The sequence below is a fragment of the Dipodomys ordii genome, unplaced genomic scaffold, assembly GCF_000151885.1.
Source record: "Dipodomys ordii isolate 6190 unplaced genomic scaffold, Dord_2.0 Scaffold13, whole genome shotgun sequence".
Taxonomy (NCBI): Eukaryota; Metazoa; Chordata; class Mammalia; order Rodentia; family Heteromyidae; genus Dipodomys; species Dipodomys ordii.
The window spans coordinates 15129534-15156051 of NW_012267229.1; the positions used below are offsets into that span (position 1 = coordinate 15129534).

At 45.0% G+C, this 26518-nt stretch overlaps 2 protein-coding genes across 2 annotated transcripts in view; one reads left to right on the top strand and one right to left on the bottom strand.

The window, feature by feature from the left end:
• Asip (agouti signaling protein) overlaps nt 1-10504 on the top strand; it is a 171913-nt gene extending 161409 nt beyond the window's left edge. Inside the window, exons 3-5 of the mRNA XM_013010688.1 lie at nt 5955-6112; nt 7936-8000; nt 10325-10504. Coding sequence (XP_012866142.1) covers nt 5965-6112; nt 7936-8000; nt 10325-10504 — 393 coding nt within the window. The 5' untranslated portion in view covers nt 5955-5964. The remainder of the gene's footprint in view (nt 1-5954; nt 6113-7935; nt 8001-10324) is intronic.
• Nucleotides 10505-18420: 7916 nt separating this feature from the next.
• Nucleotides 18421-26518, bottom strand: part of Ahcy (adenosylhomocysteinase) — a 15175-nt gene continuing 7077 nt past the window's right edge. Inside the window, exons 3-10 of the mRNA XM_013011020.1 lie at nt 25413-25488; nt 23401-23550; nt 22398-22510; nt 21609-21816; nt 21433-21520; nt 21233-21350; nt 20152-20346; nt 18421-19255 (exon numbers count right to left, since the gene is read on the bottom strand). Of these exons, the coding sequence (XP_012866474.1) occupies nt 19124-19255; nt 20152-20346; nt 21233-21350; nt 21433-21520; nt 21609-21816; nt 22398-22510; nt 23401-23550; nt 25413-25488 (1080 nt within the window). The 3' untranslated portion in view covers nt 18421-19123. The remainder of the gene's footprint in view (nt 19256-20151; nt 20347-21232; nt 21351-21432; nt 21521-21608; nt 21817-22397; nt 22511-23400; nt 23551-25412; nt 25489-26518) is intronic.

Consider the following 26518-nt stretch of genomic DNA (forward strand, 5'->3'; position numbering starts at 1 on the left):
ATCCTTCTAACTAACACCTATTGATGTCAGAGCTTTACTAGTTGATAAAATGGTTTCTTTAGCAACAATTAGAAATATCAAAGTTAAATATAAAATTTCTGGATAATTTAGATTCACCATGCTAAAAAGAAATTAAGATCTAAGCCAGGCGCTGGTGGCTCACACCTGTAATCCTAGCTACTCAGGTGGCTGAGATCTGAGGATCGCAGTTCAAAGCCAGCATGGGCAGGAAAGTCTGTGAAACTCTCATCTCCAATAAACCACCAAAAAACCGAAAGTGGCTCTGTAGCTCAAGTGGTAGAGTGTTCTCCTTGAGCTGAAGAGCTGAGGGACAGCACCCAGGCCCAGAGTTCAAGCCCCACAACTGAAAAAAAAAAAAAAACAAACAGAAGTGGCACGTAGCTTAAAGTGGTAGAGTGCTAGCCTTGAGCAAAAGAGCTCAGGGATAGTGCCCAGGCCCTAAGTTCAAGACCCAGGACTGACCAAAAAACAAAAAAACAAAAAAACCCCACACAAAACCAAAAAACAAAAGACCTATCCCTCTATTAATGTGAATCTGAAAATTGGTAAATTAATGAGAAATACTATTGTTAGGTAGTGGCACAGGTAACCTTTCCCAGATCGCACCAGCCTTTTATTAAATTAGAGTCATCAGTATCTTTACTCAAAGAAACATTCCCTCCATTAATAGATACTGATAGAGCAAATATGTGCTTGCCCTTATTCCTCACAAGTCTTACAATCTAGACAGAGATTGGCAAAGGTTTTCTGTATTGCTAGAGAGCAAATATTTAATGCTTTGTGGATTTATGTTTTTATGTTGTATATATAAATGTATGTACATTTATGTATATATAAATATACTATGCCTAGCTTAAGGAAATATATTTTGCATACATAAGGCCCTGGGTTTGAGTCCTCAGCACCACATAAGCAGAAAAAAATCCAGAAGTGGTGCTGTGGCTCAAGTGGTAGAGCGCTAGCCTAGAGCTGAAGAGCTGAGGGACAGCACCAGGCCCAAAGTTCAAGCCCCATGATCAACCAAAAGAAAAGTTTAAGAGAAAAAAATCATAGTTACATTATAATTAATATAAGTAACATACTTACATCACACACTTCACTGAGTCTTAGACCTGTTTTAACCCACAGACTACCCTATACAATGAATATTATGCTGTCCCTATTCATAGAGGAAGTAACTAAAGCTCAAAGTGGCTAAATTATTTGCTCTTGAAAGATGTGAAGACATATTATCTCAAAATAGACAAATTTGCTCATTGATTATTTCTAGTTGACATCACATGGCAAACTGTAAAGGGCCATTTGCCCTTGTGAAGGGTAAAATTTCTCTATTTTATTTCTTTATTTATTTTGGTTGGTCATAGGGCTTGAACTCTGGGCTTGGGCACTGTCCCTGCACTCTTCAGCTCAAGGCGAGCACTCTACCGCTTGAGCCACAGCGCCACTTCCAAATTTCTTTTTTTCTATGCACATGAAGCCATAAAGATTCTTTGGGAAGGAAGATCCTTCACAGACCATAAAATAACCTAGTCACCACAGACTGTATAGGGCTCCAGTGAACCTAAACAAGCCAACCATGAAGTAACCTTTATCCTTCACTCCAATCTACATGCCTCACTCATATATCTCTTAGTAACATTCCTTAGAATGGACTTGCTAATTCAGTTAGTCATCTATCCTGTCATTACTTCCAAAATTTACTATTTCTTTGTGTAAAGAATATAAAAACATCATTATGTGGGCATTTCTTTGGACTTTACTCTGTTGAGAAGATCATTATGCACATGAAAATTTAATAAAATTGTTATGCTTTTCTCTTATTAAATGGTTCTTACATTAATCAGGTCCCTAGATTTGATCCAAAGAGCCCATAGAAGAACAAAGAGGAGTAAAGGGGTGTTTTTGTCCTTATAGCTCATGTGACTTGTAAGTAATGAAGTCACATACATCTAACCACAGAGCCTATTTCTTTCAGCTGCACTGTTCTACCTCCTTTATACAAAGAACTGTGTCTAACAGGTAAGAATAACCCACCTGAACAATTCAGGAACAATGAAGTACTAAACAATATGGTATTAAGTTTAAAAGTTGGAGGAGTTCAGAAAACTCTGTAGAGCACTCACTCTTTGGGCTTATCTGGTACTAAAAATGTACTAAAGTCAGCATTTGAATGGGACCCTGAAGAAGGGTAAGATGTGACCAAAGGCAGTTGAGAGAACAGATGATGTTGGTGAAGCAAGAGCAAAAGCAGGGAGATGGAGTCATTGTGAAACTTGTTCCATGGACAGTGAGAAATGGGCTGCATGAACAAGAGGGGGTGGGAAATAGATTACTTGAAGCAAAAAAAAAAAAAAAAAAACTAAAAGAAGATATTCAGATCAGGAAACAGAGTCAAAGATGGAGACCAAGTTGGGTTTTTGGTTTTTTTTTTTACTGGGAAGATGGGCACTGGACAGAGGTCACTGGAAATGATGAGAAGGAAGAAGGGGAAGGGCAGGAGAAAAAAAGCAGATAAAAGGGGAGAAAAAGGGATGGGGAAGGAGCAGGAGAGGAGGAAAAGATCTGAGACTCTGCAATTTTTCCCTTAATATCTGACTTTAGATCTAAATTGCCTGTAACTCTATTGCAGTTAACAAGGAAAGGTGTCCTTTCGAAGGTCTTGGGTTAATCACCCTTGATAAAACAGATCGGTTATAATCTGGCTCCAACTGGCGACACCACTTGCTTACCATAAACACTGCCTTTTGCACATGCTTACGTTAAACTCTGCCTATTGGCCACCTGTGTGTGGTCTGGTATGACTGTACAATCCTTTGTTTGTGTTATGATCCCATTGGTCACCTGAGGGTGATCAGGCTCAACCTCATGGATTTTGCCTTTTAAAACCAAAGAATGGGGGCCACTCCGGGTCGCAGTATCAGCTCCCGATCCTGTGCTGTGGCCCTTACTGGTCACAGTAGGAACTTCCTCAATAGAGTTGCATCTTTGTTAACAATAAAAAAAAGAAGGTCTTGGGTTAAGAGTAAAAGAAAATTCAATTCATACTAGTTTAAAACAATAAAGGAAAATTTATTAACTTATCTGATAATTTGGGATATAGAATAATGGACTTGAGGTAAGTGGCTAATCCAGTGCTGTGTGGTCACTGTTCTTTTTTGTCATTTGTCCATTCTGCCTTTTACCATGTCAACTTCATCTAACCTAGCTCCATCATCCTGTCTCTGTTCAGATCCTATAAATCTTTTGCCTTTTACTAATGCTGCCTCCAGTTATGAAATGGCTGCCATGTCTAATCAGAACTGCTGGCTTTATATTAAGTATCCAGTGAAAAAGCATTTCCTCCAAACCATCCAGAAGTCTAGGTTTCCTCTAGTTAAACCACTTTTAGTCAGATGTCATGTCTGAAGTAACACTGGGGATGATATTATGTTACTTGTCATTATGTTACTTGATATTATGTTACTTTGAGAAATCAAAGCTCCCTACTCAAAATGTACATCTGAGAACAACATTTTGTTCAAAAAGGGAGATCAGATCTAGGGCTAAAAATATAAATAATAGAGTTTTCTTTTTGTTTTCAGAAAATACTTAAACAGAAAAGATGAGGAGCTGAATTTATTCAGTCAGCATTTGTGGAATTTGTTACTGCTCTGGGCTGGTTACTGTGCTAATCAAGGCCTAACAAATGAAAGAAATATGACCTCTGAGGCTGGGAATGTGGCTTAGGGGCAGAGTGTTTGCCTTGCATGCATGAAGTCCTGGTTCAATTTCTTTCCACCACATAAACAGAAAAAGCCAGAATTGCTGTGGCTCAAGTGGTAGAGTGCTAGCCTTGCACAAAAGAAACTCAGAGACAGTGCTCAGGCCCTGAGTTCAAACCCCGGGACTGGCACAAAAAAATAAAAAGAAATATGACCTCTTATTTTTATATCAATTAGAAGAGACAAACACATAAGCAATGTGATAGGGGCTTTGATAAAAAAGCATAAATCTGAAGAACAGAAGATAGAGCAAAAAAAACTATGCCTCAGTTCCCACACTTTTCTCATACAGGTTTGTGTAGATTAAGCATTATTGATAGGAGCAATGAGATAGAAGCCTAGAAACTTTAGAGTTTAGGAGTTGTTTTAAACCTTAGGATACAGGGGCTGGGAAAGTGGCTCAGTGGTAGAGCACTTGCCTTGCATGCTCAAAGCCCTGGGTTCGATTCCTCAGCACCACATAAGCAAAAAGAAAAAAGCCGGAAGTGGCACTGTGGCTCAAGTGATAGAGTGCTAGCCTTGAGCTGAAGAGCTGAGGGACAGCGCCCAGGCCCAGAGTTCAGGTCCCACGACCGGAATAAATAAAAAAAAAAACAAATATAAACCTTAGGATACAAGGAGATGAGTTGTCCTCACACAAAACAAAGATACAAACAGCTAGGGTCATGACTCGAGTGATAGGGCGCTTGCCCACAAGAATAGTTCCCTGAGTTCAAACCCTAGTACTGCAACAACAACAACAAAAAAAAAGTGAGCTGGATTAACTCACTCTTCTCATTTACCTAGGAAGAAATTGGAGCCCAACAAAGAGAGTGTTGCCCAGTCATGCATCTTCTTAATGCTGAACCAAGATAAGAATCTGACTCCTAGGCCAATTTACATTCCACCAACTCACCTTGTGAGTTGGTGGAATGCAAGTGCCCAATGATGAGAGGATGTAAAGAATCAGAACTGGCATTAGGGCTAATCAGAGTAGAAAATGGACTTCTAAAGTCAGGACTGGCCCCTCCACCTTCAAGTAGCTTGGAATGAGAGTAGAGGCTGATTGAGTCTCCTGCAATAAAACACACATGCAGAAAACTTGATTCTAAACAAGGTAAAGATTGGGCAGGGGACTGGAAATTGGCCAGGCCTCTGTACATGGAGATCAGGCATGGGCAGAACCACATAAGCAAAGTGTTTTCTTCTCATCTCTCCTATAGTATTTATGGTGAGGGTAGAGAAAACCTTAGGAAAGCAGTTCAATTATTTTTTTTTCAAGACCAGAGAGAAAATCAAAAAGTATCATGCAGAAGGGTAGGAATCTCACAGGAAGAGAAAGCAAAGATACCGCTGAATTTCTGAACCATGATTGAATCAAATCCACAGGAAGAAATCCACTGTGAGATTTGTCACTTTCACATTCCAACTAGTAAATCAGCCAATCCAATTAGCACATGTCAAAAGATCCATCTTCCTGACACAAGCTGCACCTGCATTAGTTCCCTCTGGGTGAGGAATCTGGTGTATGAGAGGATATTTGCGCTTATCTTATCCCTGCATTGCTCTCACTGTGTATCATTAGCCTTATTCTCTGCACTTTAGTAAAAACATCCACCACTAAGAGGCACTGCTCTGCCCAGACCTAGCATCTCCTGGGGTCTTAAGGGGCAAAATAAACATAAAAGAAACAGTACGGCTGGGAAGGTGGCTCAGTGGTAGAGTGCTTGCCTCTCATGCATGAGGCCCTGGGTTCAATTCCTCAGCACCACATAAGCAGAAAAAGCAGAAGTGGCGCTGTGGCTCCAGTGGTAGAGCGCTAGCCTTGAGCTGAAGAGCTGAGGGACAGTGCTCGGGCCCAGAGTTCAGGCCCCATGACTGGTGCAAAAAGAAAAAAAAAAAAAAAGAAGAAGAAACAGTACTACTCTGCCCTCTGGACAGCAGAGACCAACACAATGCATTATTTTTCTCTTTGCCTCAATCTTCTTCCTCCTTTGTCTTTCTCTCCCCATCTCTCCTTTTCTTCCTTTTTTTTTCATCAGTCCCCCTTCCCTATTTTAAGCCTTGCTGGTTCTCTAGCTCAAAGGGGTCACCTGTGGAACACGATCTGAACACCTAGAAAGCAGGAACGTCCATCCTGTTGCCATTACTTCTGGCTTACTCACCGCTGATCACCTTCTCTGTCCCACTCAGGCCTCTCAGGATGGATATCACCCGCCTGCTCCTGGCCACCCTACTGGTCTTCCTATGCTTCCTCACTGCCTACAGCCACCTGGCACCTGAGGAGAATTCTGAGGATGACAAGAACCTGAAAAACAACTCCGAGAACCCATCAGGTGTCTCTATTGTGGGTAAGTGGCCTAGCCTTGGGCCTAGCTTCTGGACTTTGGTCCATGAGAGGGAGCTATAGATGTCAGATCTGTTCCTCAGACTGTTACCAAGATCCACTGCCATAGTCCTGGTTCCTTCTCGCTCACTGTGTAAAACAGTCCTATGGAAGAAAGTGTCGCTTGAATTTACTGGCTTTGGGGAAAATCTGCAAGCCATCAACCTAATATGCAGATTAGCACATTTGAGACTGTGAGAAAGCCTAAAGTCAAGACACTTGTTGAACTTGATTTAACTTAGGTTTTCTGAAATTTAATGGATCATAGAACTCCTATCAACAACAATGAACTTTAGGAAATGATGCAGAATATAATGAAGTCTAAGATTAAACCAATCTTTCCATGCTAGGGAAGACTACAAAGGACATGGGAAATCTGTTTGACTTCACCTGATAATAATAACAAACATGGGCTAGGTTGGTAGCTTGGTGGTAGAGAGTGTCTTTACACATGTCAGGCCCTGGATTCACTCCCCATAACCAAAATAATAATAAATAATAAATATGCTGTGTGCTGGGCTCTGTGAAGTAAGCCCTACTTTTATTTATATTTCATAATTGAACAAATCGAGGCTTAGGGAAGTTTAATAACTGGCATATAGTTCTTATTTAGCAGTGCCATCCAGGTGAATTTGGCACTTAAGCTCAAATTTAGTGGTCTCAGGCTGGGAATGGTGCTTGCCTTGCCCTGGGTTCGATTCCTCATTACCACATAAGCAGAAAAAGCCAGAAGTGGCACTGTGGCTCAAATGGTAGAACACCAGCCTTGAGCTGAAGAGCTAAGGGACAGTGCCTACGCCCAGAGTCCAGGCCTCGCGACCAACCAGAACAAAAACAAAAAACAACAACAACAAAAAACCCTAGTAGTCTCTTACTGTCTTGACTCTTAACTTGGAAAAAAAGACATTCTAGACATATCAGGAAGTTATGGCAGACATAGGGGGAACATTAATAATCATTGATCATTTTCATATGCCAGATCTCTCTTAATAAACATGCTTTATGGGCTGGGAAAGTGGCTCAGTGGTAGAGCGCTTGCCTTGCATGCATGAGGCCCTGGGTTCGATTCCTCAGCACCACATAAGCAGAAAAGGCCAGAAATGGCGCTGTGGCTCAAGTGGTAGAGTGCTCGACTTGAGCTAAATAGTTGAGGGACAGCACCTAGGCCCAGAGTTCAGGCCCCACGACCGACAAAATAGGTAAATAAATAAACAAACATGCTTTTTTTTTATTGCTGCAAGATAGGTATTACAGAACCTTTTTTCTGCAAATTAAAAAAAAAACTGAATATAGAGGTCAAGCAAGTTAAGTAAGTCCACCTGGCAGAGTCAAGATCCAAAATTTAAGTCTTGCATGGCTCCAAGCTGAGAATTGGAAATTAAGTCACACAGGAGTATCCAGGTACAGGACATTAAGTCCATTTTCAGAAGATCACAATGTCTTTGCACCTGTCAGGTTAAAGAGGCAACTTGGAATGACTGAGTAACCCAGGGCTAAAAGGTCAAGGGAATAGCCCTTTAATGGATGCCACAGGTATATCCTAGGGACTCGCTGGATTTCCTGTTAGCCTTCCCTCAGAGAATACTGCTCTCAGCCCCTGGCTCCATGTTGGCAGCCAGGCTAACAAGAACCTGCTGGCTGGAGTCCCATGATGTGATTCATGAGGCCAACTCCTCCTTCTTTCCTCCCTGCTGAGACTTCCCAGAGCCCCCTTTGCTCCTCCCACTTCATTGCAGTTCAAGGTCTCCCAGAAACATCTGTCTTTGCTTCTTCTGTCTCTCTTTGAAGCACTGAACAAGAAATCCAAAGAGATCAGCAGAAATGAAGCAGAAGAGAGGACGATGTCTTCCAAGGTAGGCCTGGGAATTCTCATTGTAGGGGTGGGATCAAACTTAAAGAGGATGATCTGAAAACTAAATTAAAAGTTTTTCTCAGACCTACTACATTAACCTACAGGACTGAAAACTACTTAAAGGCTTCTTGATTCAGAGTCAGACCCTTCACCCCCGTAGAAGTCTAGGGTGCAAAAAAGTTTATTGGGCAAAACAGCCTATCTGCTGATACATTTAGTTATCACAAACCTCAGTCCTTTCAGAACCACTTCTATAACTTTTGCCATATCTGTTTCACCTATTTAAAGCCAAACCTTAAAAAAAGAAATAAAACTATCATAGAAAACCAGTATCATTTAATATATATACATATATATAAACTATAAAAATAAGTGAAGTCTAGCTGAATGTCATTGCCTGCCAAGGGCTGTAAATCTGTGGTCTGCTCTATGTTAAAAGGCAGAGAGAAAAGTGTTGGAGGAGCATCAAGGATATGTCAGCTCCAAACTGAGCCTTTCAAGTTTGAAAGAGAAAAGAACCTCAGGGCTATTTAAGGTCTTAAATCATACCACCATAATTCAGGTTTCTACACTTTGGGAAAGAGTTTGAAAGAGAAAAGAACCTCAGGGATATTTAAGGTCCTAAATCAGACTACCATAATTCAGGTTTCTACACTTTGGGAAATAGTGAATTGAAATGTAAGAAATGTGCACAGTATTACTGTCTTAACATGCCTCCACTTAGCAGACCCACTGCAATGAGAGAAGGAAGCAATAGATTAGATATTAGCTAGGATCCAACCTGAGTAATCTTGAGAAAGTCCTGCTCCTCCTTCTACCTTAAAGTGAAGAGGCAAACCAGATGATTCACAGATGAGAATATATAATGGGCAAATGGTAGACACTAAGGAATTGAGCAGTGAACAAAAAGATATCCCTGCTTTCATGGAGTTTACATTTTTGAAGTAAACTGTTAAGTAGCAAATAAATCAATAAACAGATTATAAAAATAAAGATGATAGGGCTGGGAAGGTGGCTCAGTGGTAGAGTGCTTGCCTTGCATGCATGAGGCCCTGGGTTCGATTCCTCAGCACCACATAAGCAAAGAGAAAAAAGCCGGAAGTGGCGCTGTGGTTCAAGTGGTAGAGCGCTAGCCTTGAGCTGAAGAGCTGAAGGACAGTGCCCAGGCCCAGAGTTCAGGCCCCACAACCGGACCCCCCCCCCAAAAAATAAAGATGATAGACAATAAGGCTTGGTAATGAAAGAGAATGGATAAAAGAGTACTCAGAAAAAGCCTCCTTAAGCAAGTGGCATTTAAAGAAAAACTTTGTAACCTGCAGCAGCAATGTCTAATAGAAACACAATGTGGACCATATACATCATTTAAAATTTTCTGACAGTAACGTTTAAAAAAATAAAGTTGTGGGCTGGGAAGGTGGCTCAGTGGAAGAGTGCTTGCCTTACATGCATGAGGCCCTGGGTTCGACTCCTCAGCACCACATAAGCAGAAAAAGCCAGAAGTGGCACTGTGGCTCAAGTGGTAGAGCACTAGCCCTGAGCTGAAGAGCTGAGGGACAGCGCCCAGGCCCAGAGTTCAGGCCCCATGACTGGCAAAAAAAAAAGTAGTATGCCCAAAGGTTCTACAACAGGAGAAAAGGTGGACAGGGACCAAGAAGAAACCACAGGAGGTTATAAGCAAGGAACACAGCCACAGGTCTTCCACGAGGTCCTTGGCACACTAGAGGATGGCCTGTAGAGCCCGTACTAAAAGAGACAAGACAGTGACCTGGCCCAGGGCAGCAGCCATGGAGGTGAAGTGGTGGGACTGGGGATCTACCATAAAATCAGAATTGACAATGCAAATGCGAAGGCATAGAAATGGAGGTTTAAAACCGTGGGACCACCAGGTGCTGGTGGCTCACGCCTGTAATCCTAGCTACTCAGGGCTGAAATCTGAGGATCGAGGTTCAAAGCCTGCTCAGGCCACCAGAAAACCGGAAGCGGCGCTGTGGCTCAAGTAGTAGAGCGCCTGCCTTGAAGTGAAGAGCTCAGGGACAGCGCCCAGGCCCAGTTCAAGCCCCACAAAACAAAAACAGAAACCATGGGACCCCAAGAAAGAGCAAAGGGCCAGGCCGGGGCCAGATAAGACTGAAAGAAGATGGAGGCAGAGGGGGTAAGAAGAGGGCTCTTTAGGGATCGGGCGGGCACCCGCCGGGGTTCCCAAGGGCTGAGTCCAGTGGTAGGGGCATGGGCCCAGGCTTACATAGCCAGAGGAAAGCCAGGCTGAGGTGAGGATGGGTGGGGCGGGCGTGGCCGGCTCCAGCAGCCCAGGTGTTTCCCCCACAGAAAAAGGCTCCGAAGAAGGAAGCGCGGCCCCGGCCTCGGCCCCAGCGGCCCCCGCCCTGCGTGGCCACCCGCGATAGCTGCAGGCCGCTGGCGCTCCCCTGCTGCAACCCGTGCGCCACCTGCATATGCCGCTTCTTCGGCAGCATCTGCACCTGCCGCGTGTTCAACTACTACTGCTGAGTGCGCCCCTCCTGGACGGGGCGGGGCTTCCTGCGGGGCGGGGCGGGGCTTCCATGCGGGAAGGGGCGGAGCTTCTAAGCTGTCCGGTCGAGTCGCTGCTTCGGCGGGTCGGGTTCTCTCCACCCGCACGGCTTTGGGGAGGCGGGAGAGAGACGGGTTACGGGGTGTCTTCTGGGGTTCGCTAGGAGCTTTCAGGAGGCGAGACTTCAAGGAGTCTGGCTTACGATCAAATTCCGAATACAGGGCTCGTAGGCTGCTCCAAGGTGTCTGGCTGTTTTTTAAAAGCCTCCGCGGAGCCCTCCGGGTTCCGCGAAATAAAAGGAACTGCGCACGCGCCCCACTTGGGCGGGGCGGAAACCTGGTGACTCCGCTGGATTACCCGAATCTGCGATCGTGGTCATCACTTCTCGGGATCTGGGAGCTGCTGCCCCTGAATCTCCCAAAGCTGACTCCCACACCGAAGAATGCAGACCTGGCAGAAAGGAGCCATCGAGGAACTTCTGGTGTTTCACCCAGTTCCCTTCCCGCCACTCCAGCCCACCCCGCTCCACCCCACCCATGATAACGAAAAGTTAGAACTCCTAACGTAATCTCTTTGAGGGGTTTGCGGATAAAAGTGGGCAGCTAGCTGTCTGTGATTTGTTTTGGGGTTTCTATAGCCAATTGTCTGGGCTAGAATCTTGAGAGGCACAAACAAAAGAGCCACCCAGGGGCAGAGCGCTGGTGACCAGCTCACAGTCTAATCCTAGCTACTCAGGAGTTTGAGATCTGAGAATAGCGGTTCAAAGCCAGCCCGGGCAGGAAAGTCCTTGAGACTCTGAATCACAGAAAAAGCTGTGGCTCAGGTAGTACCGTGCTTGCCTTCAGCCCAAAGAGGCTCAACGACAGCGCCCAGGCCCTGAGTTCACAAGCCCCAGAACCGGCCAAAAAAAAAAAAGCCACTCAGGCCTGCCCCTCCCTTTCTTCCAGAGGTTCATACAGGTGTTGAGACCCTGGGAGGAATTACGCGTAGTTTGGAGGGTGTTTGTTGTTGTTGTTTAACTGATAGCTTAGAGTTTGGAATCCCAAATAAGAAGTGACTGTTCAGGGATTCTTCTTCCGTTCCTCAGCAGTCACCACACAAAGAAGCAGCTAAGCATGGACTAAGATAGTAATTCACAATCAGGGACCTGTTGCCCCAAATGCCATCCCCTGAAAGTTCACACTCAGTCTTCTCTGGAAGAAAGGGGGACACCATAGACACTGCTTTGGGGAAGTGCCATCAGAGTGTGGTAGCAGGTTTGGTGGGGAAAAGCCAGCCAAGGTGAGTGGTCACATGGAGACCATTAGAAAAAGAGCTCCAGGTAACGTCCTCTACTTGTTCTTAGCTGCAGGTACCCCTGCCTGGGCAGAAAAGTTGAGATAATAGCACTTAACAGCACCCCATCCCCTACAGCCTGAGCTGTTCCCCCAAGAAACCACTACAATGATTCCACCCTAGAAGATAATAAAGAGTGCAAAGATATTGCCAGAAATTCTAGAGACTATGAAACAGGAACATGTGGAACACTTACCTCAGTCCCTGGAAACCACTATGTATGGCGGCCTTTGGGGGGGAAGAGTACAGTGGGTCATAGGTTGCAGCACAGGTAAAGCCACCTCCTCCAGCCTCTTTCAAATCTTTTACATTTTCCCTCAGTAGTCACATAGTTAGCTAGAGGGAAATGGGGCAAATAGCTGTACTTAGCCAGACCTGGACTGGATGGTGTTACCACTTGGTCAGAGCACATGAAGAAAAGATGGATGCTCTGGGTTAGGCCATCTACACAATTCTGTACACTGGGCAAGGCTTCATGTCTCTGGGCTTTAGTTTATTTGTCTGTAAAACGAGAAATAATCATTCCTACTGTTCTTGTTATGAATGCAAGATAGTGTTGTTTCCCTGTGCCTTAGCACACCCACACACACACACACAGAAAAGCTGCCAGCTGTTTGTTTTGTTTTCTGTCATTTAGGCTATAAACCCACAGGGCAAGAACCTTTTGTTCCTTGTACCACAGCTTCTGCTGAGTAAATGTCATCAGTAATGAGAATATTGGGAACATATTGCAGCAACTGCTCCTTGTGTTTTCCCAACTATTCATGAGGCAGGCACCATTTGGTTCCCTGGGGTGAGGCTGGGGATGCAAAGCAAAGACAACCATTAGTAACAAAACCACTTAGCTGCTAGGTCTAAATAACTACATGGGAGAATCATCCATTCATCCATTCATTCTGAAAATGCATATTGAACACCTACTATGTGCTATAAAACTGGTGAATAAATCCAACATGCTTTCCCTACAGAGCTTATGGTTAGTGAACCACTGGCTCTTGTTAGAGGCTAAAACCATTGTTAACATATAGGGTCTCTTCCCTCTGATCCAGTTCTTGCTGCTGTTGAGACCGATCCCTAGTTAGGTATTTACCTGTCCAAGTTCCCCTTCAGCTTCAGATCCCAAAATCCTTTCTCTTTTTCAGAATGCTTCCTCAAACCTCGGGTCTTAAGAGCATAGTGCTAGGCCTCTGTAACTCTGGTTAGATGACCAGAACTTAAAACATTTGATTCAGAGTTATGGCTCCACTGTTACGAGACCCTGGGTACATCACCTCATCTCCAACCATTATTCTTTTTTTTCTAGTACTGGGGATTAAATCCATGGCTTTGTGCAGCCAGGAAGACATTCTGCCACTGAGCCACACCCCTAGCCCTCTCTCACACACAAGATTTGCTGTACATTTGTGGATATTGACTCATCATTATTTCTTACAATGAGTGTAGCCTTAAACTTGTACATAAAGTTTTTCATAGTGTGGCCTTGAACAGTCACTTTTTTTCCGGTCATGGAGCTTGAACTCTGGGCCTGGGCACTGTCCCTCAGCTCTTCAGCTCAAGGCGAGTGCTCTACCATTTGAGCCAGAGCCACTTCTGGTTTTCTGATGGTTAATTGGAGATAAGAGTCTCACAGACTTTCCTACTAGGACTGGCTTTGAACCATGATCCTCAGATCTCAGCCTCCTGAATAGCTAGGATTACAGCCATGAGACACTGGAGCCTGGCAACAAGTTACTTTTGATACTACCATTTCCCCATTAACAAAGCAATGAATCTCTGTATTTTGGCTAGCCTAAGGGAAAGAAAAGGTTGGTGCAGTGTTAGTTTACTGAACAATGTTTGGTTATTTCAAAGGGAAGGCTACACAACAGAAAGGTCAAGCCCCTGAAGGGTACTAGAGAAGTCAAGTCGCAGAAACCGATGGGCAGTGTGTTCAGGGCAAGGCCACAGGGATAAGTCAACTTAACCTTTCCAGTCCTTGTACTAGCCCATTCACAATTCCAGTTTCCAGCAGTCTGAGTGGCTTGATATGATGCTCGGGACAGGCATGTCTGGACTAACACTGCAATACAGTCACTTTGTAATATAGTAGTGGTAGATTACTATGAAAGAGCTGGATTCTGAACCTACTGAAGTAATCTTAAGCAAGTTTTCAAAATTTTTAATTTTATACAGATACCTCTTTGCAAAATGAATTATTTTTTTCCTTTAGTGCTGGGGTTCAAATCCAGGGCCTCAAGCATGCTATGGAAACACTGTACCACTGAGCTGAATCCTCAATCACTAACTAAAATCTTAAGGGGAGCCTTATCATATAATATACTATATATATATAATATACATTAAAGCATTTTAGAGCCGGGTGCTGGTGGCTCATGCCTGTAATCCTAGCTACTAAGGAGGCTGAGATCTGTGGATCACAGTTCAAAGCCAGCCCGGGCAGGAAAGTCTGTGAGACTCTTATCTCCAATTAACCACCATAAAACCAGAAGTGGCTCTGTGGCTCAAGTGTTAGAGTACTTGCTTTGAGCTGAAGAACTCAGGAACAGTGCCCAGGCCCAGAGTTCAAGCCCCACAACTGACCAAAAAAAAAAAAAAATTAAGTTAGTATTATTGAACAATGGTGCACACAAAAAATTTTTAACTTGGGTATTAGATATTAATAGTTGTCCTATATCAGCCTTAACAACTAGTTTTATTTTTGCTTTTTGGTTATACAGCACTGACAAAGGGTTTAAATTACACAAAGATATGCAAAACCAGAAAGTTCCAACAGCTCACCTTGTGACCTCAAAACAATATTACATTAAACAAAAACAGCAGTGGTGTATTTCAAAATTTGGTCCAGGTGTTTTCCAATGTGTTAAATATTGGTGAATGGCACACTTAAACATGCATGTCTTTATTATATCTTTTTAAAGTAGAAACTAAAGCTTATGTTTTCACGGAAGCAATATACTTCAAAAACCACTAGCCTGAGGGATAGATTTCAGGGCTTTAGACAAATTCTTAATTAGGTCAACTTAATCAGCAATCATTGGATCTTTTATTCTAAGTTCTTTCGTCTGTTTGAACAACCATAGATATAGCATTGCTACATACTGTCAGGAAATTACTCCCAGTAAATAGACCAGCAATTTTTAAAGGCACTTAAGTCCAAGGGCCAATTCCCATGTGTGAAGAAGGAAACAGGCTAAGTGAAGAAAAGAATGTGATTTGAACTGAACTGAGTTAACAAACATCTGTAGCTTATTTCAGATCAACCTAGACTTGTTACTCTCTTCCATGGGCCAATGTGTATGTGTTGAGAGAAGGGGTTGGGAAAGAAATGTTTTTTAGTAAAATCCTTAAAATTTTAAAATGCTATCTTGACTCCTGTGGATAGCTAATTACTACCTCTTCCAGATGGATAGGATAGTTGCAGTTTGGGAGATAGTAGTGATGGTGATGATTTGGTAAGTGGTGGTGGTAATGATGATGATATGTGTGTCTTCATGTTGCTTGGGAAGCCCAGCAAAAAGCCTTATTGGCGTGAGCTTTATAAATTCAAAATGGCGTGTAGACTATTCCAACAGCAGTCCAAGCACAGCTTCCAAGTACAGCAACACTGGCTCAGAGTGAGCTCCTGGGCTCACCCTTGAGGACTTTCTAGCAAAAGCCCTTGACTCCTGTGCTTGAGTCTGGAACAATTTGAACCTGCCTTAGAGCCCAGTTTGGACAGTTGGCTGATGAGGAAGTAGTTGAAGCTGATAGATAGATGGATCAGGCCTAGATCACAAGAGCATTTTTGGCTGCCTCCACCTTAAGCAGGTTTATCTGTCCCTCTGGACTATACTAGAATGAATCCCATGGATAAGAATATAGATTCCAATCTGGGTTCCAGTGGCTCACGCCTGTAATCCTAGCTTCTCAGGAGACTGAGATCTGAGGATCGCAATTCAAAGCCAACTGTGGCAGGAAAATCTGTGACTCTTATCTCCACTTAACCATCAGAAAACTGGAAGTGGTGCTGTGGCTCAAAGTGGTAGAACACTAGCCTTGAACTGAAGACCTCAGCTTAGGGACAGTGCCCAGGCCCTGAGTTCAAGCCCCACAACGGACAATAAAAAAAATTTTAAAAAGAATCTAGATTCCTGAGCTTCAGACCTACAAAGCAGACATAAGCACTGCCTGCCATCTCTTGTAGTTGTCATCAGTGGGTCCTCATGACCTTTCTTGGGTTTTAGTCCATGCTTCATCCAAGCTCATCACTTCTGTCCCTCAGGACTTGAAGAGATCCAAGTGCCTCTAGCCTAGCAGGGCCCCTACCCCTGCCTTCCACACACAGGAAGACATTAAACTTGGTGTGCAGGGATTTCTGGCATAGAAGCAGACAGGTCACTAGACCTTCAAGGTAAATGGATGTTTTCTGGGCTCCTTTCTCCTCTCCCTATCCAAACACTGGCTTCTGTACTATAGCTGTATGATTCTAAAGTCCTTTCTGGTTCTAAGAGCCAATGATTTCTCTAAACTAACTTTTTTTTTGGGGGGGGGTCCAGTTGTGGGGCCTGAGCTCTGGGCCTGGGCGCTGTCCCTCAGCTCTTCAGCTCAAGGCTAGCGCTCTACCACTTGAGTCACAGCACCACTTCTGGCTTTTTTCTTTTTTGGCTTATGTGGTGCTGAGGAATCGAACCCAGGGCCTCAAGCATGCAAGGCAAGCGCTCTACCACTGAGCCACCTTCCCAGCCCTCTACACTAATTTTCTAAGTATTTTAAACCCCATACTCTTTGAAATAGCTTTTGTCCTCCTGGTGCCTGACACAGCTTTTAAAACATAAAACACTTTATAAATATTTTACCATCTTGACATCAAGACAACCATTTGAGACATATTTATGATCCCTCTCCCGAGTACCAAGATCCAAGTTTCCTCCTCCTAAATCTTAAGATGACAGCTCCACAGGCCTTATCTTCCTTCCCTTCTCTTTTCTAGAAAAGAACCTAGCAAGGGCTACGCTAGATAATGCAGATGCTCAACCAATTTTTTCTTCCCCTGTGAATCTTGAATGGGGAGCCCAGACATCAGGAACAGGGTATGAATTGGTAGACTCATCATCTTTCATTGCATGTACCTGATCATTGTCATACATTTGACCAATTCGCACATCTGGGATTAGAGGTACATCTGAGACCAGATGTGATTTCAAAAAAATAATAAAGTCTTGGCGAACTGAAGGACATTTTAAAAAAGGAAAGGGAAAAGGATAACAGAAACCAGAACCCTCTTAAGGACCGAAGGTGGATGACTACATAGGACCTCAGAGGAAACATCTGGAAAGGTACTTCCTGTGCCTGGAAAGAGACAGGGGCCCTTTAGAGAGAGCAGCACATCTGCTGTGCAATATACCCTATGGCTCAATGAACAGCAGCTTCCTCCCCTTCTTTTTATGTGATTTTAGAAGTTACTTCTATTAAGTCTTCATTCTCTTCTATGTAACTAGATACTACTAGGATTGTTGGAAGAGTATCATGTACAGAATCCCTAGCACCCAGTTCTGCTCAGTAAACAAATCTCGAGGTATACTGGATGGATCTAAAGAAAAGTAGAAATGGAGAGGAAAAAAATATAATCAAGAACACAAATAAGGTAGAGAAAATAAATACAAATGGGAATTACAATGTTATAAATAGGTAAAATCACTCACTGAATAAGTCTGAGTTATTTGTAAGACACCTGAAAAGAAAGTTCTCTAAAGAGTTCCTTCTTTAAAACATCCCTCCCGAGGGCTAGGAATGTGGCTTAGTGGTAGAAGCCCTGGGTTCAATTCCTCAGTGCCACATAAACAGAAAAAAACAGAAGTGGCACAGTTACTCAAGTGGGAGAGCACCAGCCTTGAGCAAAGAGAGGCTCAGAGACAGTACCCAGGCCCTGAGTTAAAGCCCCAGGACTGGCAAAAAAAGAAAGAAAGAAAAAGGGGAAGGAAGGAAGGAAAGAAAGAAATTCCTCCAAATCTAAGGGGTTACCTATATCCTGTATCGCTTTACACTCCAGACAAAACTTTGTTTTTTTTTTTTTGCTGGTCATGGGTCCTCAACTCTGGGCCTGGGTGCTGTCCCTCAGCTCTTCACTTCAAGGCTAGCACTCCACCACTTGAGCCACAGTGCCACTTCTGGCTTTTTCTGCTTATGTGGTGCTGAGGAATTGAACCCAGGGCCTCATGCATGCAAGGCAAGCAGCACTCTACCACTAAGCCACCTTCCCAGCCCCAATACCTTCAATGTTTTATGACTATAACCATGTCATGTCACACAGCTGAGAGTGGAACATAGAATAAAAGTTTCAAAAATTATTTTAGGCACCAAAATTTTTTATTTATCCACTTCCTGCTTTCTTTTCACATTCCAAATATTATACAAACATTGTAACCAAAGTTTTTTGTTTTGGGGTGGTTTTTGTTTTTTGATTTTTTTTTGGTCAGTCGTCGGGGCTGAACTCTGGGCCTGGGCGCTGTCCCCCAGCTCTTCAGCTCAAGGCTAGTGCTCTACCACTTGAGCCATAGCTCCACTTCTGGGTTTTTCTGCTTATGTGGTGCTGAGGAATTGAACGCAGGGCCTCATGCATGCAAGGGAAGCACTCTACCACCTTCCCAGCCCCCAAAGTTCCTTTGACCCAAACAACAAGCCATCACATTACAAAGTGGTGGCATCTAATCCTTTTGTGTTTCTGGCCCCTTGCAACTTCCATCACTCCTCTTGTCCTTATTGTCTATACCTTCAAAGTCTATTCTAACTCCTGTGAAATAGAAACTAATAGTATCAAACCCATAATCCTCAGGAATATTCGAATTCCAACAGTTTGTTGCCCTTTAACATATACAGCTCCTACTCATCTGTCAAGAGCTGAAAAACGAATAAGCCTGGCAATGAAAAACATGGGTCTAAATCCACAGGCCAGATGAGGCCTGGATGGTAAAGTGCATGGGCTTTGTAATCACCACTACCAACCTCCAGCCTAAGGAAGGACTGACTGGGTGAGCAGTTCCAAGCCCATGAGCTCATGGTTCCTGTGGATGTCTCCCTTGTACCTCCATCTTGACCACGGCCTCTCCATTCCCCCTGCCACACTTGCAATAGTATGAGGATGCAACAGGACTGAGTGACCAGCCCTAGAGAGTCAATGGGCAATATCAACAAAGCAATTACAAAACTGGTGCCATTTGCTTGGGAAGGAGAGGTGGAGTCTGGACAAGGAGGGCAGCTGGAAGGTGGAGGGGCAGCCCTGGCTCTCAGTAGCGGTAATGATCAGGCTTGAAAGGGCCATCGCGGGACATGCCCAGGTACTGGGCCTGCTTTTCAGTCAGCTTGGTCAGTTTCACATTCAGCTTACCCAGATGGGCTTCAGCCACTGCCTCATCCAGCTGGGAAGAAACAAAGACAAACCTGAAATTAGTGCCATGCTCTGGCAACCTTTACTGTATCCAGCCACCAAAAGACATAAACTGCTCTTTTGGCTGTCTGTCATAGGTTGCCTACATTATACCTCATCCTATCATAGCCAGCTTCGGTAGGCTTGTTTTGGCTATCCAGCTCTCTACCAAGAAGGAACTAGATGACATCTTTCTCTCCGAGTGGCCCTGGTGAAACCATCAAGGACATCTCCTGCCTCAACTTACCTGTACTGTCTGCTTGCCAAGTAAAATGGATGTAGTGGGAAAAAGAACCAAGAAATAAGCAGAAGCAGAACTATGGAATTCAGACTGAAGTTCAGTGGTAAAACATGTACTTACCACATACAAGACCTTGGGTTCAATACCTTACCACATACAAGACCTTGGGTTCAATACCCCAGAGTTACGATGACACCAAACCATGGATCCAGTGTCTGCATTTAAGATTTCCCCATTATACAGCCAATTTGCAATTGTTAAGAGTTGAGTCCAGGCCCTCTACTTTATCACTAGCCAAATCTCTGACTTTTTTCTTTGGAGACAGAATCTAATCTAGCCCAGGATTGCTTCTAACTTGTGATTTCCAGCCCCCACCTCTCCTTAAGTAACTATGATTACAGGAATGCACCACTGCACCTGAACCATGGTCTGATTTGAACAGACTTCTATCACTGGCTAGCAAAAGAACCCTAATAAAAACTATCATCCTCTTTTTACAAAGAAAGAAATCCAAGTTGAGAAAAGTAAAATGAGTTACACAAGGTCACAGAGTTAGGAAATGTCAGATGTGGACACCAGTTTTGGCTCCAAAGCCCCCAAATGTGTCAGGCATCAGAGCTAGGGACTCCAGAGCAGCAAGAACCCACCTTCTTAGGCAGGAAGTGAACCCCAACAGGGTATTTGTCTGGGTGGGTCCAGAGTTCAATCTGTGCCAGCACTTGGTTGGTGAAAGAGTTGCTCATCACAAAACTGGGATGGCCCATGGCACAGCCCAGGTTGACCAGTCGGCCCTCAGCCAGCAGGATGATGCGGTGCCCATTCTTCAGCTTGTAGCGATCCACCTGCCCAAGTTACCAGAGTAGTGGTGAGGCCTGGCAGGGCACTTCCTCAGTCTGCCCTGGCTTCCCACCTTGCCCAGAGGGCCTGGAATAAGCCCAGTATAACCTCCACAGTGCTGGCATACACAATTAATGATAGCCAATCAATTCATAAGTCTGCTGTGGGCACTTAATGAACTGACAGAAAGCATTTGGCACATATAGATCCTCGATAGGTAGAGCTGACATCTTTATTATTATTGCTATGTACTATGTTGTTTACATAAAATGATCACATGCAATCCTAAATATTATATAATTTAAGTACCATCATCTGCATTCCACTGGAGTCATCTGTCCAGAGCCAAACACCAAAAAGCAGCCATAATCTGAGCATTGATCCTCTGAATTGTCATCAGAAAGTTGAATATGGAGCCAGGGTATAGCTCAGCATGTGCAAGGCCCTCAATCCCATCCCCAGCTCTACAAGATAAGAGCTTGTTTAACATGGAAGCTCTTGTAGGCAAAGCCACAATGTCTTCCAGAAGCTTATTACTTCATAATCAGAGAAGAAAATGTAACCCACATAAAGTCTTATGAACCCCCAAGAAACCTATTTCTCAATGCCCTGTTGCAAACCTGTCCTTTCTGCAGCTCAGTAACTGGCTTCTACTTTTCACACAGCTGCTCCACTCAGAACCAGCATCCTTCCCAATTCTTCCCTGTCCTGTACTTACCCTGCAGGGCTGTGAGAGGACCCACTCAGGCCCCAGTCTGACACCCCAAGGCTAGCTCTGAACCCAGGCTGACTTCCCTACACCCCACTGTTGGGAAGCAACAGCTTCCTTGGTGGGTAGCTCACAAGCAGGCCCTTCTGGGTCCCGAATCGCCCTTGCTGCTGGTTTCTCACCTGGGGCTTGATGTTCACTTTCTCCACAGCATTCTCATTGAGCCACTTCACATCAATTTCCACATCAAAGTGTCCAATGTTACACACAATGGCATCATCCTTCATCTGCTCAAAGTGCCTGTGGAAATCACCATCAAAGACAAAGCACAGCCCCAAACCCACACTCCCCCTGGCCCTCAGGACCTCAGGGTGGCACCTACCGGCCCAGGATGATATCCACACAGCCTGTGGTAGTGACAAATATGTTGCCCTCCTTACAGGCCTCATCCATGGTGGTCACCTCATAGCCTGCGTAGATGGTGACCAGGGGTTATCTGGGTGGCCTTACTCTCCCTCTGGCCCTGCTGGCTGACAAATAATCCTCGCCCCATCATACCCTCCATGGCAGCCTGAAGTGCGTTGATGGGGTCAATCTCAGTGATGATGACACGAGCCCCAAAACCCCTCAGGGCCTGGGCACAGCCCTTGCCCACATCACCATAGCCTGCTACCACAGCCACTTTGCCCGCAATCATCACATCTGTGGCCCGTTTGATGCCATCTATGAGGGATTCCCGGCAGCCATAGAGGTTGTCAAACTTGCTCTGAAAGGAGATAGGGCAAAAGGACAATGGGACAAGCAGCAGCCCTGGGGCCAGGCCTGATTGCCTTCTGAACTTGCCTCCCAAGTGCTGCTCATCTTTATAAGTTCCAACACGTTCTCACTACCCTTTCTCTGCTGCGATCTATTACGAGGAGAGATTACTAGGGGGAAGAATCTGCTTAACTTCTAAGCCATAATGCTCATTAGGGGAGGACGGGATTCCCACTTTCATTTGGCTTTTTCACTCAAGTATGGCACTCTACCACTTGAGCCATATACCTCCACTTCTGGCTTTCTGCTGGCTAATTGGAGTTGAGAGTCTCACATACTTTTTTGCCCTAGCTGGCTTCAAACTGTGATCCTCAGATCTCCTGAGTTGTTAGGATATTAAAGGTGTGAGCCACTGGTACCTAACCTATACAGATTTTGAACCCCAGCCCTGAGGCTGGCTGGAGACCCTTTCTCCCTTCAGACAAGAGCTACATGGCCCTGGCCTGCAGCCTTCCTGAACACCCTTCAGAAGCTTATTCCTCAAATGTACCAGGGCCAACAGGTAGAGATGTGACTGGCCCAAGGACTCACCTTGGTAACAGAGTCATTGACATTGATGGCAGGCACCTTCAGAACCCCGCTGGCCATCATTTTGTAGAGGTTATGGACCCCAGTGGTGGTCTCCTCAGAGATGCCTCGGATGCCTGAAAGAGGGCAAGCGTGCCAGGACCACCCTTGAACTCCCCAGACATCTCATCTTGCTTCTCCATTCTTTTTCTTTTTTTGGTGGGGCCTGAACTCTGGGCCTGGGGGCTGCCCCTCAGCTCTTCAGCTCAAGGCTTAGCGCTCTACCACTTGAGCCACAGCGCCACTTCCAGCTTTCTGCTTATGTGGTGCTGAGGAATCGAACCCAGGGCCTCAGGCATGCAAGGCAAGCACTCTACCACTGAGCCACCTTCCCAGCCCTGCTTCTCCATTCCCACTGCTATGATCTTAGTCCCTGCCACCATCACTTTCACCTGCCTTCACTACCATAAGCAGCAGCCAGCAGCCATTTTTAAGATGTATATTTGCAAAAACGCCTATTTGAAACTCTCCATAATTACTCTCAGGACAAAGCCAAACTCTTTCCCCATCGGACATTCAGGATATACCTGGCCTTCACTGAAGTTTCAACCGTATCCTATAATATTCCCAAGGAAAAGCTCTTGTCATTTATTATCATCATGCTGGCTTCTTTGTGGTTTCCTCAATAGTCAAACCTTTCCAGCCGTAGGACCTTCTCACTCTTTGTACCCCTCTCCCTGACTACTCTCCTCCCCTCTCTGCTTCTACAAAGTTGGCTCCTTCGTAGCTGATCCTAGTCCTATGTGGGCCCTTGGGCTACCAACTCACCCAGACACCTAGCCAACCTCTAGCCCCACATCATCCAAAGTTGAGAGGCCAGGCCCTAATACACCTGCGCGAGTCTGCTATCCCTCTCGACCCCTGCTTCCACAGAATCCTGGCGTTCTGCTAGGCCTGCTTCCTCAGGTAAAGGAGCAAGCCCCATCTGGCCCATCAGCAATCAGCCTACCTGCTCTGCCCTACTTACCTGACAGAAGCTGTGGGTACTTGGTGTGGATGAGGTTGGTAAGGTCACCACCATCGTCCAGAATCATGTTGAGGGGACCATCCTTGAAGTACAGAGTCTGCTCAATGCACCAGAGGTACTCCTCATCTGTTTCGCCCTTCCAGGCATACACTGTGGAAAGAATGGGACATCAAATCAGGGACTGGCTTTCCCCACCTGCACCCACTACAGGGAACAAGCTCTTCTTACTAACTCCCAGCCCCTCTGAAAACATGGCAATGAAAAGAACACTACCTGGATCCAGACAGATATGAAATCAAATCCTGGCTCTGGCACATACCAGCTATGTGGCTGCTTGAACTCAGGACCTAAATGCTGCCTCTATGGGTTTTCTTGCTCAAGGCTAGTACTCTACCACTTGAAACACAGCTCCATCTCAGGTTTGTTTTGTTCTTCATGGAGAGTAAGAATCTCATGGATTTTCCAAACCTCAATTCTCAGATCTCAGCCTCCCAAGAAGGATTACAGGTGTGAGCCCTCCCGCCTCCAAAACCCAGCTCCAGCCATGTGATCTTGAGCACATCATTTCACCTCTCTGAGCCTCAGTTTCCTCCTCTGAATTCACACTAGCATGAATTAAATAAGACAAGAGGAAAGTATAGCCCTAGATATATCTGGAAAAAATGATTTCCTTTTATATCCCCCTTTCTGCCTGGGCCCCAAGGATGGGAACATCAACCCACACAGACCTGGGTTCCCACCCAGTGAGACCCACAATGCAGGATCACAGTTTGCTCTTCACTTGAAAGGTCTTGAGGACCTCCCAGCTTCTACAGCAATAATGCTGAACAGCAGCTACATGCATGGAGCACTTCTCGAGATATACCAGACGTGCTAACTCCTTTCAGCCCCATCCCATTTTCCTCAGAGAAACCCTGTGAGGCACACATGACCATCACCACCACCTACACCCAGAGAAGGGCTACGATATGCCTGCACATTCTAGACTAGTTACTAAAGCCACGGATACTGTCAGCCAGAACTGCCCGTTCATGTGAGATGACTGGGACAAAGACGCTGGGTGCCCAGGAGCTTCCTGTGAACAAAGAACACAGGCCACAGCTACGCCTGTCCCCAGTCCGAGAAGACAGTGGTTCTGAAAACATCCAAAAGAGGGCCACACAGCCCAACCAAGGCTAAGAAGCGAAGGCCATGCCTCTTCTTCCCTAGTCAGTCTTTGGAGGAGCTCTTTCCACTTCCCCTTCCAGCTGTGGCTGATTACCGTCTTCAATGTTCTACTTAATCAAGGGCTTGAGGCATGGTTCAAGTGTGAGAGCACCTATCTATCAAGCATAAGGCCCTGAGACCAAACCTTAGTATTACCAAAAACTATATTATCACCATCAAATCTAAAAACTCCCCTCCTGAGGTGACAGACATGGCCCTTTTCCAGCAGGCCGTGAGAAACTCCTTCCACACATAATACTCCACTGACTATTACCCCACCCTGACCCCATACCTCAGGCGCTTTTCTTTTTTTTTTTTAGTCGGTCTTGGGACCTGAACTCTGGGCCTTCTGGGCCTGGGCACTGTCCCTCAGCTCTTCAGCTCAAGGCTAGCGCTCTACCACTTGAGCCACAGTGCCACTTTTGGGTTTTTTCTTTTTGCGTATGTGGTGCTGAGGAATCGCACTCAGGACCTCATGCATGCAAGGCAAGCACTCTACCACTGAGCCGCCTTCCCAGCCCCACCTCAGGTGCTTTTCTTCTTCCATATTTCTCCAGTTCTTTGGAAACATACCCATACCCTTCCTGTAAGGAACTTCTCCCCTACATCGTGTGACTCCCTATCTTAAGATCCTGCCCTCACATGATTAAAATGGGCTCAATAGCATCTTCCATGGATTTTATTTGATGGTGGGACAAAACAGCTCTTTCCCATGAATTATCAGGTTACAACTGCCTCCCTGCCATGTGGAAGTCTACTTCTACACAAGTCAGGGAAACAAACACATCCCAGCAGCAAGGACTCACCTGGAATGCCAGCCTTGGCAATGGCAGCCGCTGCATGATCTTGAGTAGAGAAGATGTTGCAGCTGGACCATCGCACCTAGAAGGGCCAGAAAAACAAGGCTACTAGTCATCAAGATACACTGCACACATAAACTGACAGGCTGAATGGAAACCTAACTAAATATAAGTTGTCGCTGTTGTTGTTTCAAATAAAACAAAATAAGTAAAAGCAAGTGCCAAAATAATGTAGGAAAATAAAGAATGAGGACAACTGTGAAAAATTCTGAGAAGGGGTGCTCAGAAGCACCAGGATTGTAGGAGGTAGGAGAGGAAGGTCCTGGAGCCAAAGGTACGAAACTAGGGATCCAATCAGTGTCAAAACCACAGGCTAGAGACTCCAGGTTGAGTGGATGGGAGACAGAGAAATGACAAAAGCCAGCTGAGGCTTTGAAATACTCTAGTACTGTATAGAATGAGAAGAGCAGAAGCAAAAGAAACGAAAAGCGAGGATATAGTAGTTCAGGTAGAACCCTTGCCTGGCAGGCAAAAGGCCCTGGGTTCTACCTCGCAACACATGCAAAAAACAAAAAAGAAACAAACAAAAAAACAAACAAACAAAAACTGGTTCTAGGCCAGCCAGGGCAAAAAAAAAAAGAAAAAGTTTGAAATTCCATCTAAACAGGCAAATCTGGGCACACTGTTACATGTCAGCCCAGCTATGGCAGAACGTATAAATAAATAGGAAGATCAAAGTCTAGGCTAGTTCCATCAGAAAGTAAAACCCGATCTCAAAAATAGAGCAAAAAGCCGGGTGCCGGTGGCTCATGCCTGTAATCCTAGCTACTCAGGTGGCTGAAATCTGAGGATCACGGTTCAAAGCCAGCCCAGGCAGGAAAGTCCGTGAGAATTATCTCCACTAGCTATGGCTCACGCAGTAGAACACTAGCCTTGAGCTGAAGAGCACAGGGACAGTGCCCAAGCCCAGAGTTCAAGCCTCACAACCAACAACAAAAAAAAAAAAGGAGCAAAAGCTGGGCGCTGGTGGCTCACGCCTGTAATCCTAGCTACTCAGGAGGCTGAGATCTGAGGATCGCGGTTCAAAGCCAGCCCGGGCAGGAAAGACCATG